Raw genomic sequence first — 21,853 nt, 5'->3', positions numbered from 1 at the left:
TCAGCAGATGAAATGAACATGAGAAAAATTGCAGAGAAGTATGTCCCTCGCCATCTCAGCATCGGCCAACGAAACGTCAATATTGCAGCACTCAGCTGCAACAAAAAGTTCGAGGGTACCCAGAGTCATAACAGGTGATGAATGTTAGGCTTTCGGCTAAGATACTGAAATGCAGCAGGAATCATCACAATGGAAAACGCTATGTACTTCAAGGCCAAAAAAAGCTCAACAAGGTCGCAGGAGTATGAAGTCAACGCTGATAATTTTTTTCGACATCCGGGGAATAGCACGTAAGGAATTTGTTCCACCTGGTCAGACTGTCAACAGACAGTTTTACTGCGACATTTAGAGATGACTGAGGGGAAATGTTCTGCGCAAACAGCCAGTTTTGAAAAAAAGAAAACCGGTTGGTGCACCATGACAAAGCACACGCACATATTTCACTCGTGGTGAAAGAATTCCTGGCCAAAAGCGAAATGGCAACTGCCTCCCAAATCACGAGATATACCCCTATACAATTTCTTCCTCTTCCAGGGGATGAAAATCACTTAGAAAGGGCGACTTTTTGACTCAACTGAAGACATCCATGTGGAATCGCTACAGTCCTGAGTTTTCTTCGTTATGCGGACTTGCAGAAGTGCTTACAAAAACGCTGGGATCATTGCATACATGTCTGACGTGACTGCTCGGAAGGTGACGGAGGACATTAGGACGTAAGTATAGTTCTCTGATTCTTACACTGAAATTCTCGGATATTTTGGATAGGACCTCATACTACTTCAAACATTGTATACAAAGAAGCTTTGTAAGTCTGAAATAAATTCCATGCATATGAAGGCTCTGGTGCAGCTACAAATAAATAAATGGGCAATGCCGGATTTTTCAGCCAGTTAAGAAATATATGAAGCTATCTAGATGGCTTTATTCACAAATGTCGACAGCCGTTCATTCACGAAATTTATTTTCTTAATTAATAATCTTGCCAGAAATACATTACGTCGTCGTTGCCTTTGATTGAGGGGAATCTGTGTATCTCCATTGTTGCGTCTTTCATGTCATTTGTCCATTGTGATGAGATGGCTGGACTGCGCGGAGTGGCCGCGCGGTTAGAGGCGCCAAGTCACGAATCGTGCGGCCCCTCCCGCCGGAGGTTCAAGTCCTCCCACAGGCATGGTTGTGTGTGTTGTTCTTAGCATAAGTTAGATTAATTCAAGTAGTGTGTAAGTCTAGGGACCGGCGACCTCAGTACTTGGATCTCTTAGGAATTCACACACATTTGAACATCTGAGATGACTGGAAAACTCGTCTTCCTATTCGAACGTCTCGGGTACTAGTTTCCCAGTCGAGCACGCTAAGGACTGGGACGGTGGACGTTCTGATAGCAACGAAACCGATGTTTTCCGGCAGGGGGGACGCTGCTGACGATCCCGCCCATCAACCAGACGGTGATGGAGGGCGAGCCGGCGCACTTCCCGTGCGTCACCAAGGAGAGCAACTCGACGGTGACGTGGTTGCGCGACGGCGTGCCGCTGACTGACCTGCGCGGGCTGGCCGGCCGCGTGCGCGTCTCGGAGGACGGCTCGCTCACCATCACGCGCACCGACATGGCCGACCCGGGCGAGTACGTCTGCGTCGTCACTAACGCGCACGGCCACCGCCACACCGCCGGCGCCTTCCTCGACGTGCACTGTGAGTCGCTGCCCGGCGTTCCCTCTGTCCCGTCCTCTGCCTGCACCGCACAGCACCAGTCGTCTTACCCCACCAGCTGAAAAATGCTCCTGTCAGGCAACAAAAAGATGAACACGCTTCTCTTGAAAAGACAGAAAACTGCGGAGCCAACTCCTCAATCCACACCAAAAATTTTGGCTCGCGAACAGCTCTTTTAACACAGAACGTTCCAAACGCTCTTCCTCAGCATCTCCCTTTCAACTGCCTCAGTCGCCACGCGGGGTAGCCGAGCGGTGTGACGAGTCTTGTCACAGTCCGCGCGGCTTCTCGGGCATGGGTGTGTGTGTGTGTGTGTGTGTGTGTGTGTGTGTTGTCCTTAGCGTAAGTTAATTTAAGTTACATTAAGTAGTGTGTAAGCTTAGGGACCGATGACCTCAGCAGTTTGGTCCCATAAGACCTTACCACACATTCAAATTTAAATTCACTGCCTCTGTCAACATATCTCTCACCACCTTTTTCTCCCATTGACTTACAACATATCCAACTGCCACTGTCTCTTCTCTCACTTCCAGTGTCTCCTTTTTCCTTTCTTTCCCACAGCTACCGCTCCCACCACCACACCTCGGCAGCTCAAAACTTCTGGGGGATCCACATTACGTTTCCTCCTATACCAGGCTTGACCAAACCATGCTTTGAGACTGTGAGCGCTCCGACCGCGCTCCTGCCTAGCGCTCTGAGTGCAGCAGTGAATGAGGCTGAGGGGGTAAAGACGAATAGGAAACTCAAGGTTGCAGCTGGACCCAGATAGAGCGAGGCAGTCGGCTTGTCACAGTTCGCCAATGGTACCAATTGCACACTAATGTAGCTTCTGTTCTTTTGGAGATATCCAAATGAACAGACACCATATATATATATATATATATATATATATATATATAAGGAGAGAGAGCCAGTGATCTTTTCGGTATAGCTGCACACCAAATTCAAACTCTTACGGGAATCGGTGATATGTCTAAAGTAGTGAGGACAACGGGGCAAGGCGCACTACATTACTAGTGTGTGGATAAGGTGAGAATTTTTGTCTGTCAAGAGGCTAAGGTAGTCAGTGCAGTTGGAATGACCATTGTGTCTAGATGGCTTAGTTGTCACAGTCTGCAGTAGACAGTGGCGTGGCTCAGTGGTTACTCCACTGATATTCGTGGGTGTTGTCTGAATAGATCGCCATAGGACATAATTTCGGAAAGACTACGATCCAGTTTACGTTTTACAACCAATATGCCAGAACCAAGGCGTTTGAAAAACAGTGTTTTTTTTTTGAGGGAGGAAGTTCGTTTACCTGCTACAGACCTAGTTGGGATGCACCTATCCATTATAAGCAGCACAATGTACGTCCATATAAAGCTGTATGTGAGAGAACCATCGCCGCTGCTCAAAGAGCTTTTATATTTCGACACGCTGTTGTCCACATCATCGATGTAACAGTGGCTCTTTCCAGCTTGAGAGTGAGGGTCATTCAGGTCTCTGAACTGCCGTTTGATGTACCAGAATCGAAGGTTATTGAATCACTGAGACTGTATGGGACAGTACTCAATCATATGACTGAATGATGGACGGAGTTCATACAACGCCACATAATGCATCTGCCACATGGAGAATCGTCACAGCCAGAAGTTACAGACGCAACTGCCGTTTTATACGTATTGGTTGCCCGCCGGGAGGTGTTGCTGAGGTCGGAGCGTGATACAGACGTGTTGATGCAAGAGCGGATCGAGGAAGGGGAGCAGGGAGGTGACAGGGAGGGTGCCCCTCACGGCAGATGACGGAGGAGCCTTCCTCAAAAGTACCATGCAGCGTGGAAGTGGAAGTCGAGAATGTGGTGGCAGCAACGGACCAACGAGCGCCTCATGAAAAACGTGAGGCATCGCCGACGGCAGCAGAGGGCAGGGCACGGGAAAAACGCTCGCCGAAGAGTCGCAAAAGGCATCGGCATAGTTCGGGTAACACGTCCTTCCCTATTCTAGGGGACATGGAAAATCCTCGAGCCAAAGACACATTTGACGAGGAGCACGTGCCTTTAGAGGATATCCAAAGCATTCCTTCAGATGGGTACCAGATGTCCTGCCTTTCAGACGGTCGCCCTTCATTGACACTGACTGACCGGGTAATGCTGATGAAGGAGTCAGTGACTGCGTTCGAGCAATTACATCTAAATGCGGCAGAGGGGGTTTCTGGGATAAATGAACAATATGACTGAGCAGAGCAAGTCGAAGAGTCATTTGATGACAGCTCACTTGCAGGACGCACACCACAGGGCGAAAACAATGCCAGGTAATCCTCTGAGGACAAATAGTGGACTACACCCTTTGGAGTTTACAGTAATATGGCACGAGCATGACGACGACACTGAACCAATCTTATAAGGTGGGAATTGACATTAATATCGTATGATCGGTTGGAAAGTTGCAACTTTTCCAGGACATGCCCTATGCCATGGATTCGGATATCGTGCTGGTGCACGAAACTTGCAATGCTGCCTTCCAGATGCACGTGGTTATAACAATTATCCAGTGCCGACTCTAAACACAGGACATGGCATGGCGATCCTGGTCCAGGAAGGAGTTCTGGTGTGTGACTTAGATTATCTCCCTTTGTTCCTGGGCTGGCAGTGACTGGGAATGGCATTCATATTGTCAACATCTATGTACCCTCTGGATATGACAATCGACGGGCGCATGAGAAATTCTATTCGGAGGAGATTGCGTCCCTATTGCGTGGCAGATATGATCACATCTCGGTAGGAGAGGATTTTAATTGCGTACTCACGCTGAAGTATCAAACCCTGAATGTTAACTCGTGCTATGCACTGCACACAATCTGCCGACACATGGCACTAATGGACACATGGGGAAAAATCCATGGACAGAGAAAGGGCTACACGTTTTTTACTAGCCACTCAGCGAGCAGACTGTACCGCACTTAAGTTTCTGACGAATTAAAAGATCATGTGTTAACTGATGAACGTTGGCCCGCAGCTTTTATCGATCACCTTGCATATTTATGCACGTTAATCCTCCCACAACAGCAGATCTGGTGGGGCCATAGTTTGTGGAAACTTAATTCATCCTTATTGGCGGATCCCAAATGCAGCCTGCAGATCCGATACGAAGGGCGCTAATAAATTATAGCAAGGAAAAAGCGAGATGGCTCCGAGATACACTTGAATGTTACTAAATGATGCTTCCCGGCCTCCGTTGCCTGGGTGTCAAGGGTAAGTCCATCGCATTCAGGTGTGCATTTTGTCGATCACGAGATGTCGATTGGATGGACTTTCGATCCACGCTCTGTGATTGGACAAAGTGAATGGAGAACGTATTTTCATACATCATGTGTCCAGAGGGCATGCACGTAGTCACTAACCGTTGATTAGAGTGTTCCATGATGGAGATGATTGGCCCTTGACGTCACAATAGGACATTACTTCTGGGTTCCTAGTGCATTACCGCCTCCTTTTCGCCTGGACGCCGATGGACGGTCGGATGGGAGAAGACAGATTGCGACAGGGTGGATGGTTCGGATGCAGCTGCGTTATTGGAATCCCTAACGGATGAAGGTATAACGATGGCACTCAAGAAGTGCCGGCGACTCCTACAGTACCTCCGACTGTAAATACGCAACAGTAAGGTCCGATCCCATGATGTACTCCAAGTGCTGGAATATTCTAATGTTCATCTTGCCTCACGACTGCCACACCTGACACAGGCACTGCCGATGCCAAGTGGTATTGCCGACAGGTTAATGGCGGCCTTTGGATACTATGAGAACCAAGAGCTGCTGTTTAATGTCAAATACGACACTTAAGCTCTCCCACACCATTCTGGAGTATTTAAGCTCACGAAGGTGTGGGACAAGGCTCACGCTCTAAACCTACAAGCGACGGTACGGACTTGGAATCAACGGCAACACGCTATCACGTCGGCAATCCTGACATTCCTCTTCCTCGGTCTTTTGAATCGCCAGTTGCGGTAGGCACGACATCGCTCTCTTTTCCTCAAGTCGTGGGATTCTTTGTTGATTTTACTGAGGGTCAGTTACAAATACCTTCCTAGAGTATCCTCATCACCCATGGGATATTACCGATACTTGAGGCGCCATCATGGCAACAATGTTATCGAACTTAAATACCCAACGAGGGATTGGTGATAGATCTAGCGAGCTCTGCATACCAATCTCCTCCTCAGACACATTTATCAACAGGAAGACAGTCACACACCAACGATTGTACGACATTCTCACTGTCAATTCTCCAGTCTGCCGTATATGTGGCATGCAGGACACCAACGAACATCGTCTGCTGTGCAATGAGCCGAAGGATATTTGGCGGCTGTCGCAAGGCATCATGTTACTCCTCCAACGCACCCACGATTCCCCGATCACGACAGCCGTTTTGTTCTTCCCAGACGCGGTCCACTTTCTCTCACAGAAAAACGTCGGTAGTCCGCTGGATTGCACAACATGCATCCCACTACGTGGTCTCGTGAACGGTGAACCGTGATAACGCGCATGAGTTATTGGGTCTATCTACTAGAACAACATGAGATCATCCGACCTCACTCTAAATACAAAACGCACTTGGCAGACTTTGTAGGCAGCATGTTTGCGGTGGGGAGCCACAGGTTTGCGCAGTTACATGGGCTAGGATATTCTTCCCATTGGGGTGACGAGTATGACACTTCAGCCCTACGTTTCTTTCTTCTCTTCTTCAGATGTGATTGGCTTTTATTTTTCCTGTGATATATAAAAAATAAATAAAAATAAATACATAAAAAAGAATTAAAATAAAGGTACAATGTTTCCCTCCCGCTGCCTCTGTAAATAGTTTCGGACACCGTGGCCAGGTCCCCAAGCACGACCCCTGCCAGCTCTGCCCTCCGACCTAGTAAGCAGAAAACCCAGTTTCGAATACCGGTCTGGTACAACTTTTCAGCTGCCCCCCTTGATTTAACTCAATACCCCGTCGCAGTCAGTGTCTGTAATTCCCTTGTGTTTTAACACTAGTTGTGTTAAAGTAAGTTGAAATTCTGAATTAAGATTACCATGGTGACCGCGCACTTGTCCAAAAAATAAAAAGTTGAGAAGTGACAACATTCAAAGTTGAATGGGAACTGCCTTACTTTTCGTGTAATTTGAACTCTATGCAAAGTGCTCAATACGCCATAGCACTGTTATGAGCTTGAGAAACATTCACTGCAACTTCATTACAACAGTAGCTCCAAAAACGGTATGATGCGTGTGTCATCTGACGAACGAGAATGAATGCTGGCTGACCATAAGGCGACTATTAGTGAAAAACTTAGTTAAGGCCAACTGTGGCGCCGGCCGGTGTGACCGAGCGGTTCTAGGCGCTACAGTCTGGAACTGCGCATCCGCTACGGTCGCAGGTTCGAATCCCGCATAGGACATGGATGTGTGTGATGTCCTTACGTTAGGTTTAAGTAGTTCTAAGTTCTAGGGGACTGATGACCTCAGATGTTAAGTCCCATAGTGCTCAGAGCCATTTGAACCATTTGAACCATTTTATGGTCGATTATACCAATTATTTGATTTCATCGAGTTTTATAATGCGAGGCGAGAGTCATTTGGTAACAGATATGGCGGGTAAGATTGATGCTGTGAAACAAACATTAATCCTATGGAAAAGTTAGCTTGAAGATCATGGCACGGAACATTTATCGGTACTCAAGGCAGTAATTTACGGAAAAGACGTGGTGGATTATGTTTCAATAATTGATACGATTCACCAGGAATTCTCACAGAATTTCAAGATTTTGCACGTTTGAGACTGATTTCGATTTGTTTGTCAGGCCATTCTCACTTGTCACTGCTAATGTAGCCTGTGGTGAGAGACGTGCCGTCTAGCACTCAGCTCAATAACGTGTTTGTCCCATCCAGGAATTTACAAGAATTTTGTAAAATGATACCCCAAGAGTCATGTCCTCGACTGCACACACAAGTCGCTAAGGTTAGTTCATTGCTTGTGTGTGAATGGTTTTTTTCTGTTATGAAACTGCGAAACTCCAATCAGTATTCAGGTTTAACAGATTTTAATCTCCATAACTGCATGTGTTTGACTACATCACGAACGATCGTTCAGATAAAGTGCATATTCTACATTCTAAATGTGTTTAAATTTATAACCAGCCGCTGTGGTCGAGCGGTTCTAGGCGCTTCAGTCCGGAACCGCGCTGCTGCTGCGGTCGCAGGTTAGAATCCTGCCTTGGGCATGGATGTGTGTGATGTCCTTAGGTTAGTTAGGTTTAAGTAGTTCTAAGTCTAGGGGAGTGATGACCTCAGATTTTAAGTCCCATTGTGCTTAGAGCCATTTGAGCCATTTTTTATAAATTTGTAAACATCACGACATAATGTTAAATACCTGTATGTAAGTCTGCTCGCTGCACTATCACTGTCTAATATTCTTATTGAGTTCATTACTTCCGCTTCAACTGAGAAATAAAATGTTGAAAAGAAGTACTAGTGATAAAATCCTCGTTATAAAAGTATGATGCTAATTTCGCCTCTGTTGAAAATGAGTCTTTCGAAGTTTTTCCAACACAAGCAACCTTCGGCGTACATCCGTCACACTCACGCACCTGCTCGGAATAGCACAGTGGCCGAGTTAGCCGGAGTGCTGAGTTGACTCGGCTGCGCTCGCGGAGTATATATCTTGGGCAGATCAGCCCTATAGCCACGTGTTAAAGTGCAGCGGTCTGGGAGAGTCAATCTTCCCCCCCCCCCGCCCCGAAACTTATGTATGATCTCTACTCATTTACTTCTCTTCTTCATTTCCATTGTCTCCCTTCTCCTTTGGTTCCACTGCATCTGTCTCCAATCATATCTCTTTCTCTTTTATTGCCACTTCTCTCACTGCCCAACAATATCTTCTCTCTCATTAGTTCCCAGCGCTATTGTTTTGATCCGTCTCTCTATTTTACTGCTACTTTTTCCATCCCATCATCACAGTCTCTTCTCTCTTTCTCTCCCTGTGGCATTACATCCTCCCTCTTCCATCATCACTCCCTGCTCCTTTCTTTCAGCACAAAGAAAGCGCGAATATATTCGCATGCCAAGATTTTTGCTGATGAAGGCGGAACGAGAATTCAGGCTGGTGGTTCCTCACTTTTCTACCTTTTAAAGAGGAGCATATTCCATTTCTGTGGTCCGATAGGAGAGTTTTTCCTCTGGTTACCTTCTTTTCCGTGCCACAGCAGGCTGTGCTGCTTATATAAAACGAATTCTACTGATTGATAAAGTTTTTACAGTTTATTTACATAATTTGACACACTTACATACTTTGACACATCTAAGTAACACATAAGTACACATAATATAAGGTCAAAACAAAATCGTTTGGTTTACATTTTGCTGGATACTTGACTTACCGATCGCAATTCACTGAAAACGACTGGCTTATGATCCGTTTTATTACCGAATTTGCCGTCTTTAGAGTTCTACGTAAATTTTGGCACTCGTTTTAAGTTGTTTTCAGGCATGTTAAAAGCCTTTGCAGCCCATTTTTTGTCAATACACTACAGTTTGGATACGTTTGTATATACGCGAAGTGTCCATTATGCATAGGCAACGAGTCGTAAAGTTTTACTTGTCAAAAAAATGTTGACTGAAACTGCAAGTTACTAACCTCAGAACCCTTGCGATGAATCTAGTATGTTTCCCATGTGTGACTGCGATAGTCAAACCTACTTTTACGCCTCAGACCGGATACTTCGTGCATATTTTACATGAATAAAGACGGTAAATTGGAACTGCTGGATCTCAGCAACGAAAAATGATATAAAAAAATGTTCCCAAGTAAATCATCTTAGGAAAAAAAATCTTGGCGATCTGACATGAATGGAAATTACGGAAGTGGCCATCCCCGTAACTGGTGCTTTTCATACCCAAAAATTTTTCGAAGTTTTCTCAGGAATCGCCCATGATCAAGTGGTTCTTTTATAAGCCGTCTAAGGTCCTCCCTAGAGCACACCTAATGCAAAAAGACGAAACAGTATGCTCCATTCGCCTTGACTGTAGGAAGTATGTAATGTTTAAACCTTGATCCTGAACTGTAGGATAGCTATAGTACGCCAGTTCTTCTGATATACAAACGGCCATTACGCCAAGGTCTATCCAAAGCACTCGATCTCTTAACTCTGTGATCAGCTGACGCGGAAATATGGCTCCCATGAAAAACCACAGTTTCCTGCGTGGATTTTTGGAACATATTGGTACCATCACTGCACTGGCATGCACGGACCTCTGTTCTGGGGGAAACTTTGTCTGAATTGCACTCATTTATGATACCTGCTCGACTTTCCAAGCTAACTTCGTTTACATCTTGTGACGGCACCTATTTTGCTTGAACATGTTGTGATTATGTAAGGGTTGTTATGTTGAAATCACACATGTTTCATCACATATATATGTATGTGTTTTATGTACCAGATGTTTGACTATACAAACGAAAACGGCAACTAGAGGACAACCAACAAGAAAATAGTCCCAAAAACCGTATGTCCGGAAACCAATGGTTTGCCCCATACGATTTATTACGACTGGATATGTGAACACACAAACGATCAAAACTGTATATATGTACTCGAGGACAAAAACAGTACAATACGTTTTCTCTCTGATGGGACCACAATGCATACTGGGTCGAAGAAGAAACATGTTATACCTAATCTTCCAAGATTTTCCTGCAATTGACACAATTTTAACTCGTTATATTTAAGTCACCACCAGCTCATTTCGGCATTTTTTCTGTTCTATAGTTATCCTGCAATAACTGTACGATGGTTTGTAAAATTATGCGATAAAAAGTATATCGCTTACGTCAATGTTAGTAGTTGTTTGTTCTACAACATATGCCACAAACTATTCTGCTCTAAGAGTATATAATAAGTAGGATGTAAACTTCAAAAACATTATATGACCATGTAGATGAGAATTTAAACTGAAAAAAAAAAAAACGTTTTCGCACTCTTAAAACGATTAATTTCAGCTACGTTTCGTTTCGAATTGTTGCAAGTACTTTGGAGAGGCAAACCAGCACGTTAACAAATAATGGACGATTAAAAAGCTTCAGTTCGAAGACTACACAGTTCAGAATCTGTATGCTAATCAGGCAGAATAGCCTGGAGCACTGAGACAATCATCCCACCGATGCACGAGGTTGAAGATACCCGTTTTCTAAAGTACCCTGTCCTTTTGCGTGAAGAAGTACGTAACAGCCTGCTGTACATCCTGTGACGTGATGCAATCGACAGGCATACCAGACACACTGCCTAACACATCTACGGAGAGCTTTTTCAAATGTTTCACTGTGGTTTTAATTTGGCGATGGATCGAAAAAATAGCCCTCCTACTTCAGAATGTATGGTATGAAATGGATTACCACGTATATGTTTCCCTGTGACCAAGAGGAAAACCTATAAACGACGTCGAAAACTTTTATTTAACTAGTCTCTACGGTCTCTGTAATTCATATCGATGTATCGCTGGGCAGACATTCATGATCATTCTGTAACTCCGCAGCTGAATAACATGAATGTTAATAAAAACGACCACAACGGTATTTCAGGTGCGTTTATTACGCCGAACCCAGATTCTTTCTTAATGAACGTCTTTAGTTGACCTGTCGTTCGACAAGACACAGATTAGGCTAAAAGCTTTCTAACACATACATGTAATACATGCCATGTAACGCACATTGAAAGATCACCAACGGTTTTACTAACTAATTCTCACAAAATCTTTTTCTCAAAGTCTGCCTCCGTAGCTGAATGTTCATTCGTGCTAATTGCCATGCGGAGGACCTGGTCCCGTTTCCGCCTTCCCTTGGTGGGAGGACTTGTCAGGATTGCACTCAGCTTGGTAGGACCAACTGAGGAGCTACCCGACAGATTATCAACGGCTCCAACATCGAAAAACCCAAGAACGACCGGGAGAGGGGTTTGCTGACCAAACACCCCTCCCTACTGCATTCAATGACGCCAGTGGCAGAGGACGACACCGCGGTCGGCTGGGACCTGACTGGCCCGTCTACGGCTAGGGCACAGAACTTTGAACTTATTCTCAAAAGCCAAGCATCTTGTTATTTTGCCAGCAGGTGCAGCAGGCTGTGCTTGTGTCAGGCAGTTGATGAAGTGTTTCTGTGTGCTCGTCTTGTTTCATTGCGTGCCTTTTAAGGTTATATTTGGCAGTTATACATTTGAGTCATTTCAGTGAAACATTTCTACCATTTTGTCATTAGTTACGAAGCTAACTGGTGAATTTTCGATGTGATTCATATATCCTACATTACACGTATTTTTTAATAGCTTTTAGTTTAATCTGTGTCTTACTGAACTACAGATCACCTGAAGATGTTCACTTAGAATAAATGCTAAAGTGGCATAACAAAAGCACTTGAAGTACAGTTATGATGGCTCATATTAACATCTGAATCGCTTTCATTAAATATTAAATAGTTATAGCCACTTGTATTCGCTAAATTCTTTTTGAGCTGTCCTGAACGTTAATGTACATTTGTTTTATTCAGAGGCTGATAAGTGGAAACGTGGGCATCGGCAGCACACACCATACAGATAAGAAACCTGCGGCTATCAACTTTTATTGCTTGCTTATGTTACGTGGCAGCTTTTCTTCAAAACTGCTCCACAACATATTTCATAATATTGTATCCTCATTCCCCTTGGTCAATGCAGTCGATCTCTTTTCCTGCAACATAACTGCAGACAGTATTCAATACTACCAGTGACTGCCCAGCTAATAGCTTCTTCTCTGCCCGTCTTTTGTTAGAGTGTTGTTATTTTCTGCAGAGCTGAAAGCTTGCACGTGGGCTGGACCGACGTAGAAGTTGCCTTAAAAGGGCCAGGAGAAACCATAAACGCGTTCAGAGCTGAGGGCCGACTTCAGGGCAGTATTCGAAAGGGAATTTGCTTCGCCAACCCCAGCACTCGGGGCGGCACAAAGAGCCAGCTAGCTGCCAAACTCAATATTGTTCGAGACGCAGGGAAGAATCCTTCTAGAAAAAATAAAAAATCTAAAGTAGAGATGGTAGAGTTTAAGAACCACCGTTTGCCTCGGCAGCCACGGCATAGAAGAACGTCCGTTTCAAGTTCCCTATACAGGCTTTCTGATTAATTCATAATGTTTATTTCTGTCGTGCACATGCTTTCTCGTGCGTTTCTATGTGTAAGCCTCTCTGTTTGTCAAGTTCAGAATCGTACCAAGGAGCGGGAGAGGTTTTCTGGCTCCCTCCTGACGCCACAGTTCTACTGGTTAACCATAAAAAAATTCTCAGGACTAGGAGTTTTTTAACCTTCTTACAAAATTGTTCTCAGTGGAACTCGCAATGTCTGCTACTATTGGCTGGGAGATATCTGCTAGGGCAGAAACAGCTAAGTTGCAGACTGTTAGGATAGAGGTCACTTGCTGCAGCAGAGTAAGGCAACACTTGGTGTCGTATAGGACGATGTCTCCATTTTAGTACTCAGTACAGAGGCCACGGTGGTCTCAGAATCTCCAGCTGTTACTGCTGTCGTCTTCCACCTTTATGTTGTATGAGTGTGGTAAGAATAGGCTCCCAATGCAGTCACTAATTAGGTAGCGACGCCATGTTAGTTAACTCCCATCAGGAGCTAATGGTGTAGTTTTAATGTCTCATAGCCAGCCGGTTACTTCCACCCTGCACTTTGGCGATGTTACTGGTGGTTCTGCTTCACTGGGTTCTTGCTTCAATTCACTAACAATTCTTCTAGTCATTGGCCCTATCCGATATGTATTCCCTAAATCATGCTTTATCGTGTTCACCCACATGTGTAAAAGTTAGATTACACATTTATAATCCCTTGTCTGTTTATTAAATGATCTGTTGCTTTTCACAGTGGGTAATTCATAAGTTGGTGGTTTATGATAATAAACCTGATTAGTACAATGGTCACTTGTTTCTGTTGTAGGTAGATGATGCCCCCTCTCATTAATATATGCGTGTGTGGTGTCGTACCCATATTTTCATGCTTTATTGGGCCACCCCTATTAATTATCACTCAAAAGACGTTTCGATTGCATGACACTGTCATCCATAAAATTTTAATTATTTTCTCGTCTCCGTAGGTCACCAGAAATCAGAAACTGCACAGCTCGGCAGATATCCCACTCCAGGACATTTATACTTCTACTTTTAAGACTTGAGATGACGCGATTCCAACCACGAAATTCCAGTACTCTAAGCTGCAGCCGTATCTAGAGATACAACACCAATGCTGTACATAACACATCGTAAGAAAATTATAAGAAAGGTGTAAAATTTTAAGAAAATTAAGTTATCGTATAGGTGAAAATTAAACGCATGTTGTTGCTTACATAGCCGCGTCGGAGACGCATTACGCTGTAAACGCCGGGACAACGTCCTGAAGCGAAGAGATTTTGATTGCCCCTTTTTGTTCGCATTTTCATTCAATAATGTGACGTGGAATTAAGTTCAGGTGTAAGTCATCTTTATGAACAGAAGTTTTCACTTCTCAGAAAATTGCTGTAAGAATAATAAGTGGCGCTCTCCTACGATTATTTTGCAGACGTCTGTTTCAGGAGTCAGATATTTCGACTACTTCGCAGTCGTATTTCCTCATGAAGTTTGTTTGAATTAACACGTTACAGTTCGAAAGTAAGAGTGATGTAAATAATTGATATACCAGAAGCAAAAATTACATTCATTATTCCACATTAGCGGGTGCAAAATGATGCCAAAGGAAGCCTTGATCACTTACTCAACGACATAAAATGTCTGACAGACATCAAAGTTAAATTTGATAACAAAACATGAAAATTAAATTTGATAACGAAATGAGAAGGCATATCCTTCGCAACTCGTTCTGTTACATAGAAGAATTTCTGTTTGTGTAATACTGAAATGTACCTTTCGTCCATTCCTCGGATGTTCTGTATTGTCGTACGAAATTACCATTGCGGCAGCGGCCAGAATGCACGCACTATAGCGATGTGCGTCGTACAAGAGAAATCACGTGACGTACAGCTCCGTGGATTTCATTAGAAACGTTTATTTTCGGACCCGGATTAATTTTCTGCTCTACCACTTCAACAAATCAGTCTAAATAAGGGTCGCTGTCCTCGCTTTGACTCGCGAGTTTGGGTTCTCTCAGAACTCGAATTTCAATAATTAAAAGCCCTCTACCAAACCACCTGCTTTCAGGGAAGATTCCGTGATCCGGCCAGAGGACTGGAATGCGTTTTAGGCTAACTGTTCCTGCACCGACTCCAAATGTCTTGTAACAACTTACGCCGATAGTCGATGCAGCAGGCAGCAACAAAGCAGGAATACAGTTCAAACTCTACGGGAGAATTGGAGATAGAGATAGAGATAGAGAGAGAGAGAGAGAGAGAGAGAGGCAGCATACTCAAATCTGTAACTGGACGAAGTGGTTAAAGGGAAACGACATGGTCACGGACGAAAATATTTCTCAAATTCAGGGTATTTTTTCTCGGTACTGGAATGTAGTAGACAATGGTGTATGCTGCAATAAATAAAAATACATGGAAGTTTTTATTGGTATTTTTTATTGAAAAGTATTAATATCTGCAATGTATGATTGGGATTTTTCCGAGGCACCTTTAAATGGAGGTAGAACAACGGTTGTCACTATAACTCCGGTTGTTGTTATCCGAAACCCTGATTTACAGATGTAACTTTAGTTCATCGTAGGGAATTGTAATTCTTTTTTGCGAAATTAAAGATAACCTATTTGAAAAAAAATGGCGATTCTTGGGACCCCTCTTTCTAGGCTGAAACAAATACTAAATATCAACATGTAAAAAGTCGGCTCGATGAACTGAAGAGAATTCAATTTGCATCAAGAGAGACCAAAAATCATTAAAATCGGATGAAAATTGGAGCGTGGACGACGACAACCATGCCGAAAAACATGGTTTTGAGGAAAACGCGTTTAAAGATTGACAAGTATTTATCATACAGCAAAACTTGAAACGTACGGATATCATCGATGCCTGGTCTATAACAACTATCGCCACGGCTAATGGATGGTCGCTTTTTGCTACTTTGGCCTGATAAGCCCCCAACTTCGTCCTCAAAGTTCTTTTCGTCGCCGAGTCCATCGCTGCTGACGTCTCTATCTTCACAGAATTGGCACATTTCATCGTCGATTTTGATTAGTATCTAATCTGCCACGTGTATTAATGCAGTAAGGCCTACACTGAATAAACATACGGTCAAATTTGAAGCAGTGTTGATAATTTCACTTGCTTCCCCATGCTTCCGTAGTCTGAGCTTGTACTTCTTCTCTAATGACCTCGCTGACATTGGGACGTTAAAGTCGACTCCCCCCCCCCCAAGTCCCTACGGAAACAAATTAAATTTATTGGTTCCAGTTAACCGTACCCAAATCTGTCACTATTATTGAACACCACTTCCAAGCAGCTAATGACACAGCCGCGTGGGCTAGCCGCGCGGTCTGAGGGGTTATCACGGTCCATGCGGCTCCCCCCGTCAGAGGTTCGAGTCCTCCCTCGGGCATGGGTGTGTGTGTTGTCCATACCGTAAGTTAGTTTAAGTTAGATTAAGTAGTATGTAGGCTTAGAGTTCAAATGATTCAAATGGCTCTAAGCACTATGGGACTTAACATCTGAGGTCATCAGTCCCCTAGACTTAGAGCTACGTAAGCCTAACTAATCTAAGGGCATCACACACACCCATGCCCGAGGCAGGATTCGAACCTGCGGCCGTAGCAGCCGCGTGGTTCCGGACTGAAGCGCCTAGAATCGCTCGGCCACAGCGGTCGACTATGCTTAGGGACCGACGACCTCAGCGGTTTGGTCCCATAAGATCTTACCACAAATTTCCAAAAGTTTTCAGCTAATGACTCCATGTTCAGATCTGAGACCTCTTTTGACCGAACAAATCTCAGCTCACTAATGCGCGATACTAGGTGAGAAAAATAGGAAAGTACGTGAGCAGAATTCAAGCTCGCGCTCGGGATCGCACTTAAGAATGCCTTGTAAAGTTTCCATATTGGAAAAATAACTTCATTGATTCCAGAATGAGATTTTCATTCTACAGCGGAGTGTGCGCTGATATGATACTTCCTGGCAGATTAAAACTGTGTGCCGGACCGAGACTCGAACTCGCGACCTTTGCCTTTCGCGGGCAAGTGCTCTACCATTTACTAGAGCACTTGCCCGCGAAAGGCAAAGGTTCCGAGTTCGAGTCTCGGTCCGGCACACAGTTTTAATCTGCCAGGAAGTTTCAACTTCATTGATCACGCTAACTCCATAACTCCGAAAAGATAATGACTGTAAAATACAGATTTCGTCCCATAGGGCCCACTCTTTGACACCCAATTACCAGGAGAGCTGAAGGCCGACTTACCAATTGTAAAATCTTCAAAAGGTCTCCTCGAAATTATGTAACATACAGACCTTTCAGCCAACCAGAAACCGGAGCAAAATGCAGGTATTCTCATTGGCCATTTCCTACTCCTGCTTACATCACTTCTGTAAAGTACTGACGTCAGCCAGGGTTTTACGAACATTTTCAGCAACAGATGTTAAAGCCCCTGCTGTTTTGTGTTACTAGCTGCAGTGCTTGGCGTTTCCCAGAATGTTTAATATCGGCCACACAAAGTGACTGCCCCTGTACCTTGTTGATACTCATAGCGAATGCAAGGCGCATGGGAAACTGCAATCGCCTTAAATGGAAGGGCATATTTGAATCATTGGGTGTCAACGGAATGTGAAGAATGTGTACATCTTCACCTGTGTGGAAAGATGATTACTTTTGCCATCTTTTGTTACGTTTTGCGATAGTATCTTATTGTGTTTTTGGAAAATTCCTCTTCTATTGTTTATCCAAATTTTCACTGTTTCAAGTAGGTCTGTGTTTGAGCGTGACTCAAATGTTCAAACAGACTAGTCACACTTCGGGAAACCTCGCGTTCTGCTAAATTTTTGAACAGGCCGTGATCTAGCGCCTTTTGTTGTTACTATGTCCATGAGCTGTCTTAACATTTGAATGCCATTATGGATTTTAATAATAAAAATGACTGTAAAACACGGACTAAAATATCTTTTAGTGTATATGTCATAAGAGCGGCAACGAATCAGTAAATAAGTGTTTACAATCATGTATCTGTCAAACTGTCGAGCTTCCGCACGTCCCGCCATATAGCGACGTCTGACGGTATTATCTCCAAGACGGGTATCACCGCTGTAATATATTCTCGCGGCAGGGATCATGCTCAGTTTATCACGATACATTTCGTTTGTTAGGCATTTAATTTTTCATTACCTATCTTAGTTGTTTCATCTGAATATAGAAATCTGAAGTAAATAAATCGAACAAACTCTTTGAAGCAATATTCATTACGGGATCGTGTAGAAATATGAAGGAAATCGACCAAGAACTGTTAGAGACTTTTCGTAACAACCTTTTCCGTTCGTATATTGTATGGATATATGTTTCATGTCAGGTTGCGAAATCTTATGTAGACAGTGATCTTCCTCTAGCCTTGAAGGTAAAGTGTACAAAATTTCATCATCATCTGAATGAAATTGTGGATTTGTATGATTTACAAAAAAATATACAAACAAATATATAACGAACAACCAACAAGAAAATAGTCCCAAAAACCATATGTCCGGAAACCATGGTTTGCCCCATACGACTCGATATGTGAACACACAAACGACCAAAACTGTATATATGTACTCGAGGACAAACACAGTACAACACGTTTTCTCTCTCTTTTTATTTATTTCGTCACCCGACAAATCAGCCTAGAGGGATACAGCAGCCACCCATTCAGGAGGATTAGAGGAAGTTCATCCTTTCCTCCTCAGGCTGAACCAGAATATCCTTCCCCCACCAGCTGGAAGCCAGATTAACAGACAGTTCTAGCATATCTGGAAGGGTCGGAAATGTGACCATATGTGAAACGCGATGGGCAGGAATAAGTAATTCCCATCTGCATAGAAAATAAACAAAAATAAAAAATAAATTAAGAACAATCTTTTTCAAGGGTCAGCCCGCAGCCATATTTACATGTTGTTGTTGTTGTCTTCAGTCCTGAGACTGGTTTGATGCAGCTGTCCAGGCTACTCTATCCTATGCAAGCTTCTTCATCTCCCAGTACTTACTGCAACCTACAACCTTCTGAATCTCCATAGTGTATTCATCTCTTGGTCTCCCTCTACGATTTTTACCCTCCACGCTGCCCTCCAATGCTACATTTGTGATCTCTTGATGCCTCAGAACAAGTCCTACCAACCGGTCTCTTCTCCTTGTCTAGTTGTGCCACAAACCCCTCTTCTCCCCAATTCTGTTCAATACCTCCTCATTAGTTATGTGATCTACCCATCTAATCTTCAGCATTCTTCTGTAGCACCACATTTCAAAAGCTTCTATTCTCTTCTTGTCCAAGCAATTTATCGTCCATGTTTCACTTCCATACATGGCTACACTCCATACAAATACTTTCAGAAACGACTTCCTGACACTTAAATCTATACTCGATGTAAACAAATTTCTCTTCTTCAGAAACGTTTTTCTTTCCATTGCCAGTCTACATTTTATATCCTCTCTACTTCGACCATCATCAGTTATTTTGCCCCCCAAATAGTAAAACTCCTTTACCAATTTAAGTGTCTCATTTCCTAATCTAATTCCCTCAGCATCACCCGACTTAATTCGACTACATTCCATTATCCTTGTTTTGCTTTGGTTAATGTTCATCTTATATCCTCCTTTCAAGACACTGTCCATTCCGTTCAACTGCTCTTCCAAGTCCTTTGCTGTCTCTGACAGAATTACAATGTCATCGGCGAACCTCAACGTTTTTATTTCTTCTCCATGGATTTTAATACCTACTACAAAATTTTCTTTTGTTTCCTTTACTGCTTGCTCAATATACAGATTGAATAACATCGGGGAGAGGCTACAACCCTGTCTCACTCCCTTCCCAACCGCTGCTTCCCTATCATGCCCCTCGACTCTTATAACTGCCATCTGGTTTCTGTACAAATTGTAAATAGCCTTCCGCTCCCTGTATTTTACCCCTGCCATCTTTAGAATTTGAAAGAGAGTACTCCGGTCAACATTGTCGAAAGCTTTCTCTAAGTCTACAAATGCTAGAAACGTAGGTTTGCCTTAATCTATTTTCTAAGATAAGTCGTAGGGTCAGTAGTGCCTCACGTGTTCCAACATTTCTGCGGAATCCAAACTGATCTTCCCCAAGGTCGGCTTCTATCAGTGTTTCCATTCGTCTGTAAAGAATTCGGGTTAGTATTTTGCAGCTGTGACATATTAAGGTGATAGTTCGGTAATTTTCACATCTGTCAACACCTGGTTTCTTTGGGATTGGAATTATTATATTCTTTTTGAAGTCTGAAGGTATTTCGCCTGTCTCATACATCTTGCTCACCAGATAGTAGAGTTTTGTCAGGACTGGCTCTCCCAAGGCCGTCAGTAGTTCTAATGGAATGTTGTCTACTCCCGGGGCCTTGTTTCGACTCACGTCTTTAAGTGCTCTGTCAAACTGTTCACGCAGTATCGTATGTCTCATTTCATTTTCATCTACATCCTCTTCCATTTCCATAATATTGTCCTCAAGTACATCGCCCTTGTATAGACCCTCTATATACTCCTTCCACCTTTCTGCTTTCCCTTCTTTGCTTAGAACTGGGTTTTCATCTGAGCTCTTGATATTTATACAAGTGGTTCCCTTTTCTCCAAAGGTGTCTTAAATTTTCCTGTAGGCAGTATCTATCTTACCCCTAGTGAGATAAGCCTCTATATCCTTACATTTGTCCTCTAGTCATCCCTGCTTAGCCATTTTGCACTTCCTGTCGATTTCATTTTTGAGACGTTTGTATTCCTTTTTGCCGGCTTCATTTACTGCAATTTTGTATTTTTTCCTTTCATCAATTAAATTGAATATCTCTTCTGTTACCAAACGATTTCTATTAGCTTTCGTCTCTTTACATACTTGATCCTCTGCTGCCTTCACTACTTCATCCCTCAGAGCTACCCATTCTTCTTCTACTGTATTTCTTTCCCGCATTCCTGTCAATCGATCCCTAATGCTCTTTCTGAAACTCTCTACAACTTGTGGTTCTATCCGTTTATCCAGGTCCCATCTCCTTAAATTCCCACCTTTTTGCAGTTTCTTCGGTTTTAATCTACAATTCATAACCAATAGATTGTGGTCAGAGTCCACATCTGCCCCTGGAAATGTCTTACAATTTAAAACCTGGTTCCTAAATCTCTGTCTTACCATTATATAATCTATCTGATACCTTCTGATATCTCCTGGATTCTTCCATGTATACAACCTTCTTTTATGATTCTTGAACCAAGTGTTAGCAATGATTAAGTTATGCTCTGTACAAAATTCTCTCAGACGGTTTCCTCTTTCATTTCTCTCCCCCAATCCATATTCACCCACTATGTTTCCTTATCTCCGTTTTACTACTCTCATAACAATGTGTAACATTAATGTGAAGTGACACATCATTACGACTAATAGGACTAGGTGTGTTCTGTAAGTAATGCAACACATTATTTTTCTGAAAGTATGCTGCTTTTTTTCGGGATTCCTGTACACCATATTATTCCCCACTCTTTTTATTACAAAAACCTATCTTGTCAATATCATCTCCGTTCACTGCGACGTCCTTACGCCAACTTACTGGGAGGGCCTGTAGGCCCAGATTGTACCACTATACTGATCGGCGTCGGAGCCAACGTCTTGCTGGTGGACGAGTTGTCAGCACTACCGACAGAGACATCCAGCTGAGCAGCGAGGTGCTTTATAGCGATTCGGCGATCACCTCGAATAAGAGTGTCCGCACGTTCCAACATTCCAGGAGTCCAAGCTGTGTGCAGCCGGCCAACACCCGTTAGGCCGAACAGGATTGTGGAACATTTGTGCGATGGTGACAGACGTCTCGCTCAACGACTCACTATGCTTTTGTTCACTGCCAGGTATCCGTGGCCATTCTGCAAGCGCGTACGAATATCTGCGATGCTCTGGTTTTCCTCCAAAAGAAACTCAATGACAGCTCTATGCATGCAACCGACTTCCATTACAGACGGCGTTTT

The 21,853-nt window shown here is 43.5% G+C and overlaps 1 protein-coding gene across 1 annotated transcript in view; it reads left to right on the top strand.

Annotated features, from left to right (window-relative positions):
• Window positions 1-21,853, top strand: part of LOC124802499 (protein borderless) — a 470,917-nt gene that overhangs the window by 362,341 nt on the left and 86,723 nt on the right. The window contains exon 5 of the mRNA XM_047263317.1: window positions 1,408-1,689. Within this exon, the coding sequence (XP_047119273.1) occupies window positions 1,408-1,689 (282 nt within the window). The remainder of the gene's footprint in view (window positions 1-1,407; window positions 1,690-21,853) is intronic.

Source organism: Schistocerca piceifrons, chromosome 6, assembly GCF_021461385.2.
Source record: "Schistocerca piceifrons isolate TAMUIC-IGC-003096 chromosome 6, iqSchPice1.1, whole genome shotgun sequence".
Classification (NCBI taxonomy): Eukaryota; Metazoa; Arthropoda; class Insecta; order Orthoptera; family Acrididae; genus Schistocerca; species Schistocerca piceifrons.
Note: the sequence above shows the minus strand (reverse complement) of the source record. Positions and strands in the feature narration are given on the sequence as shown.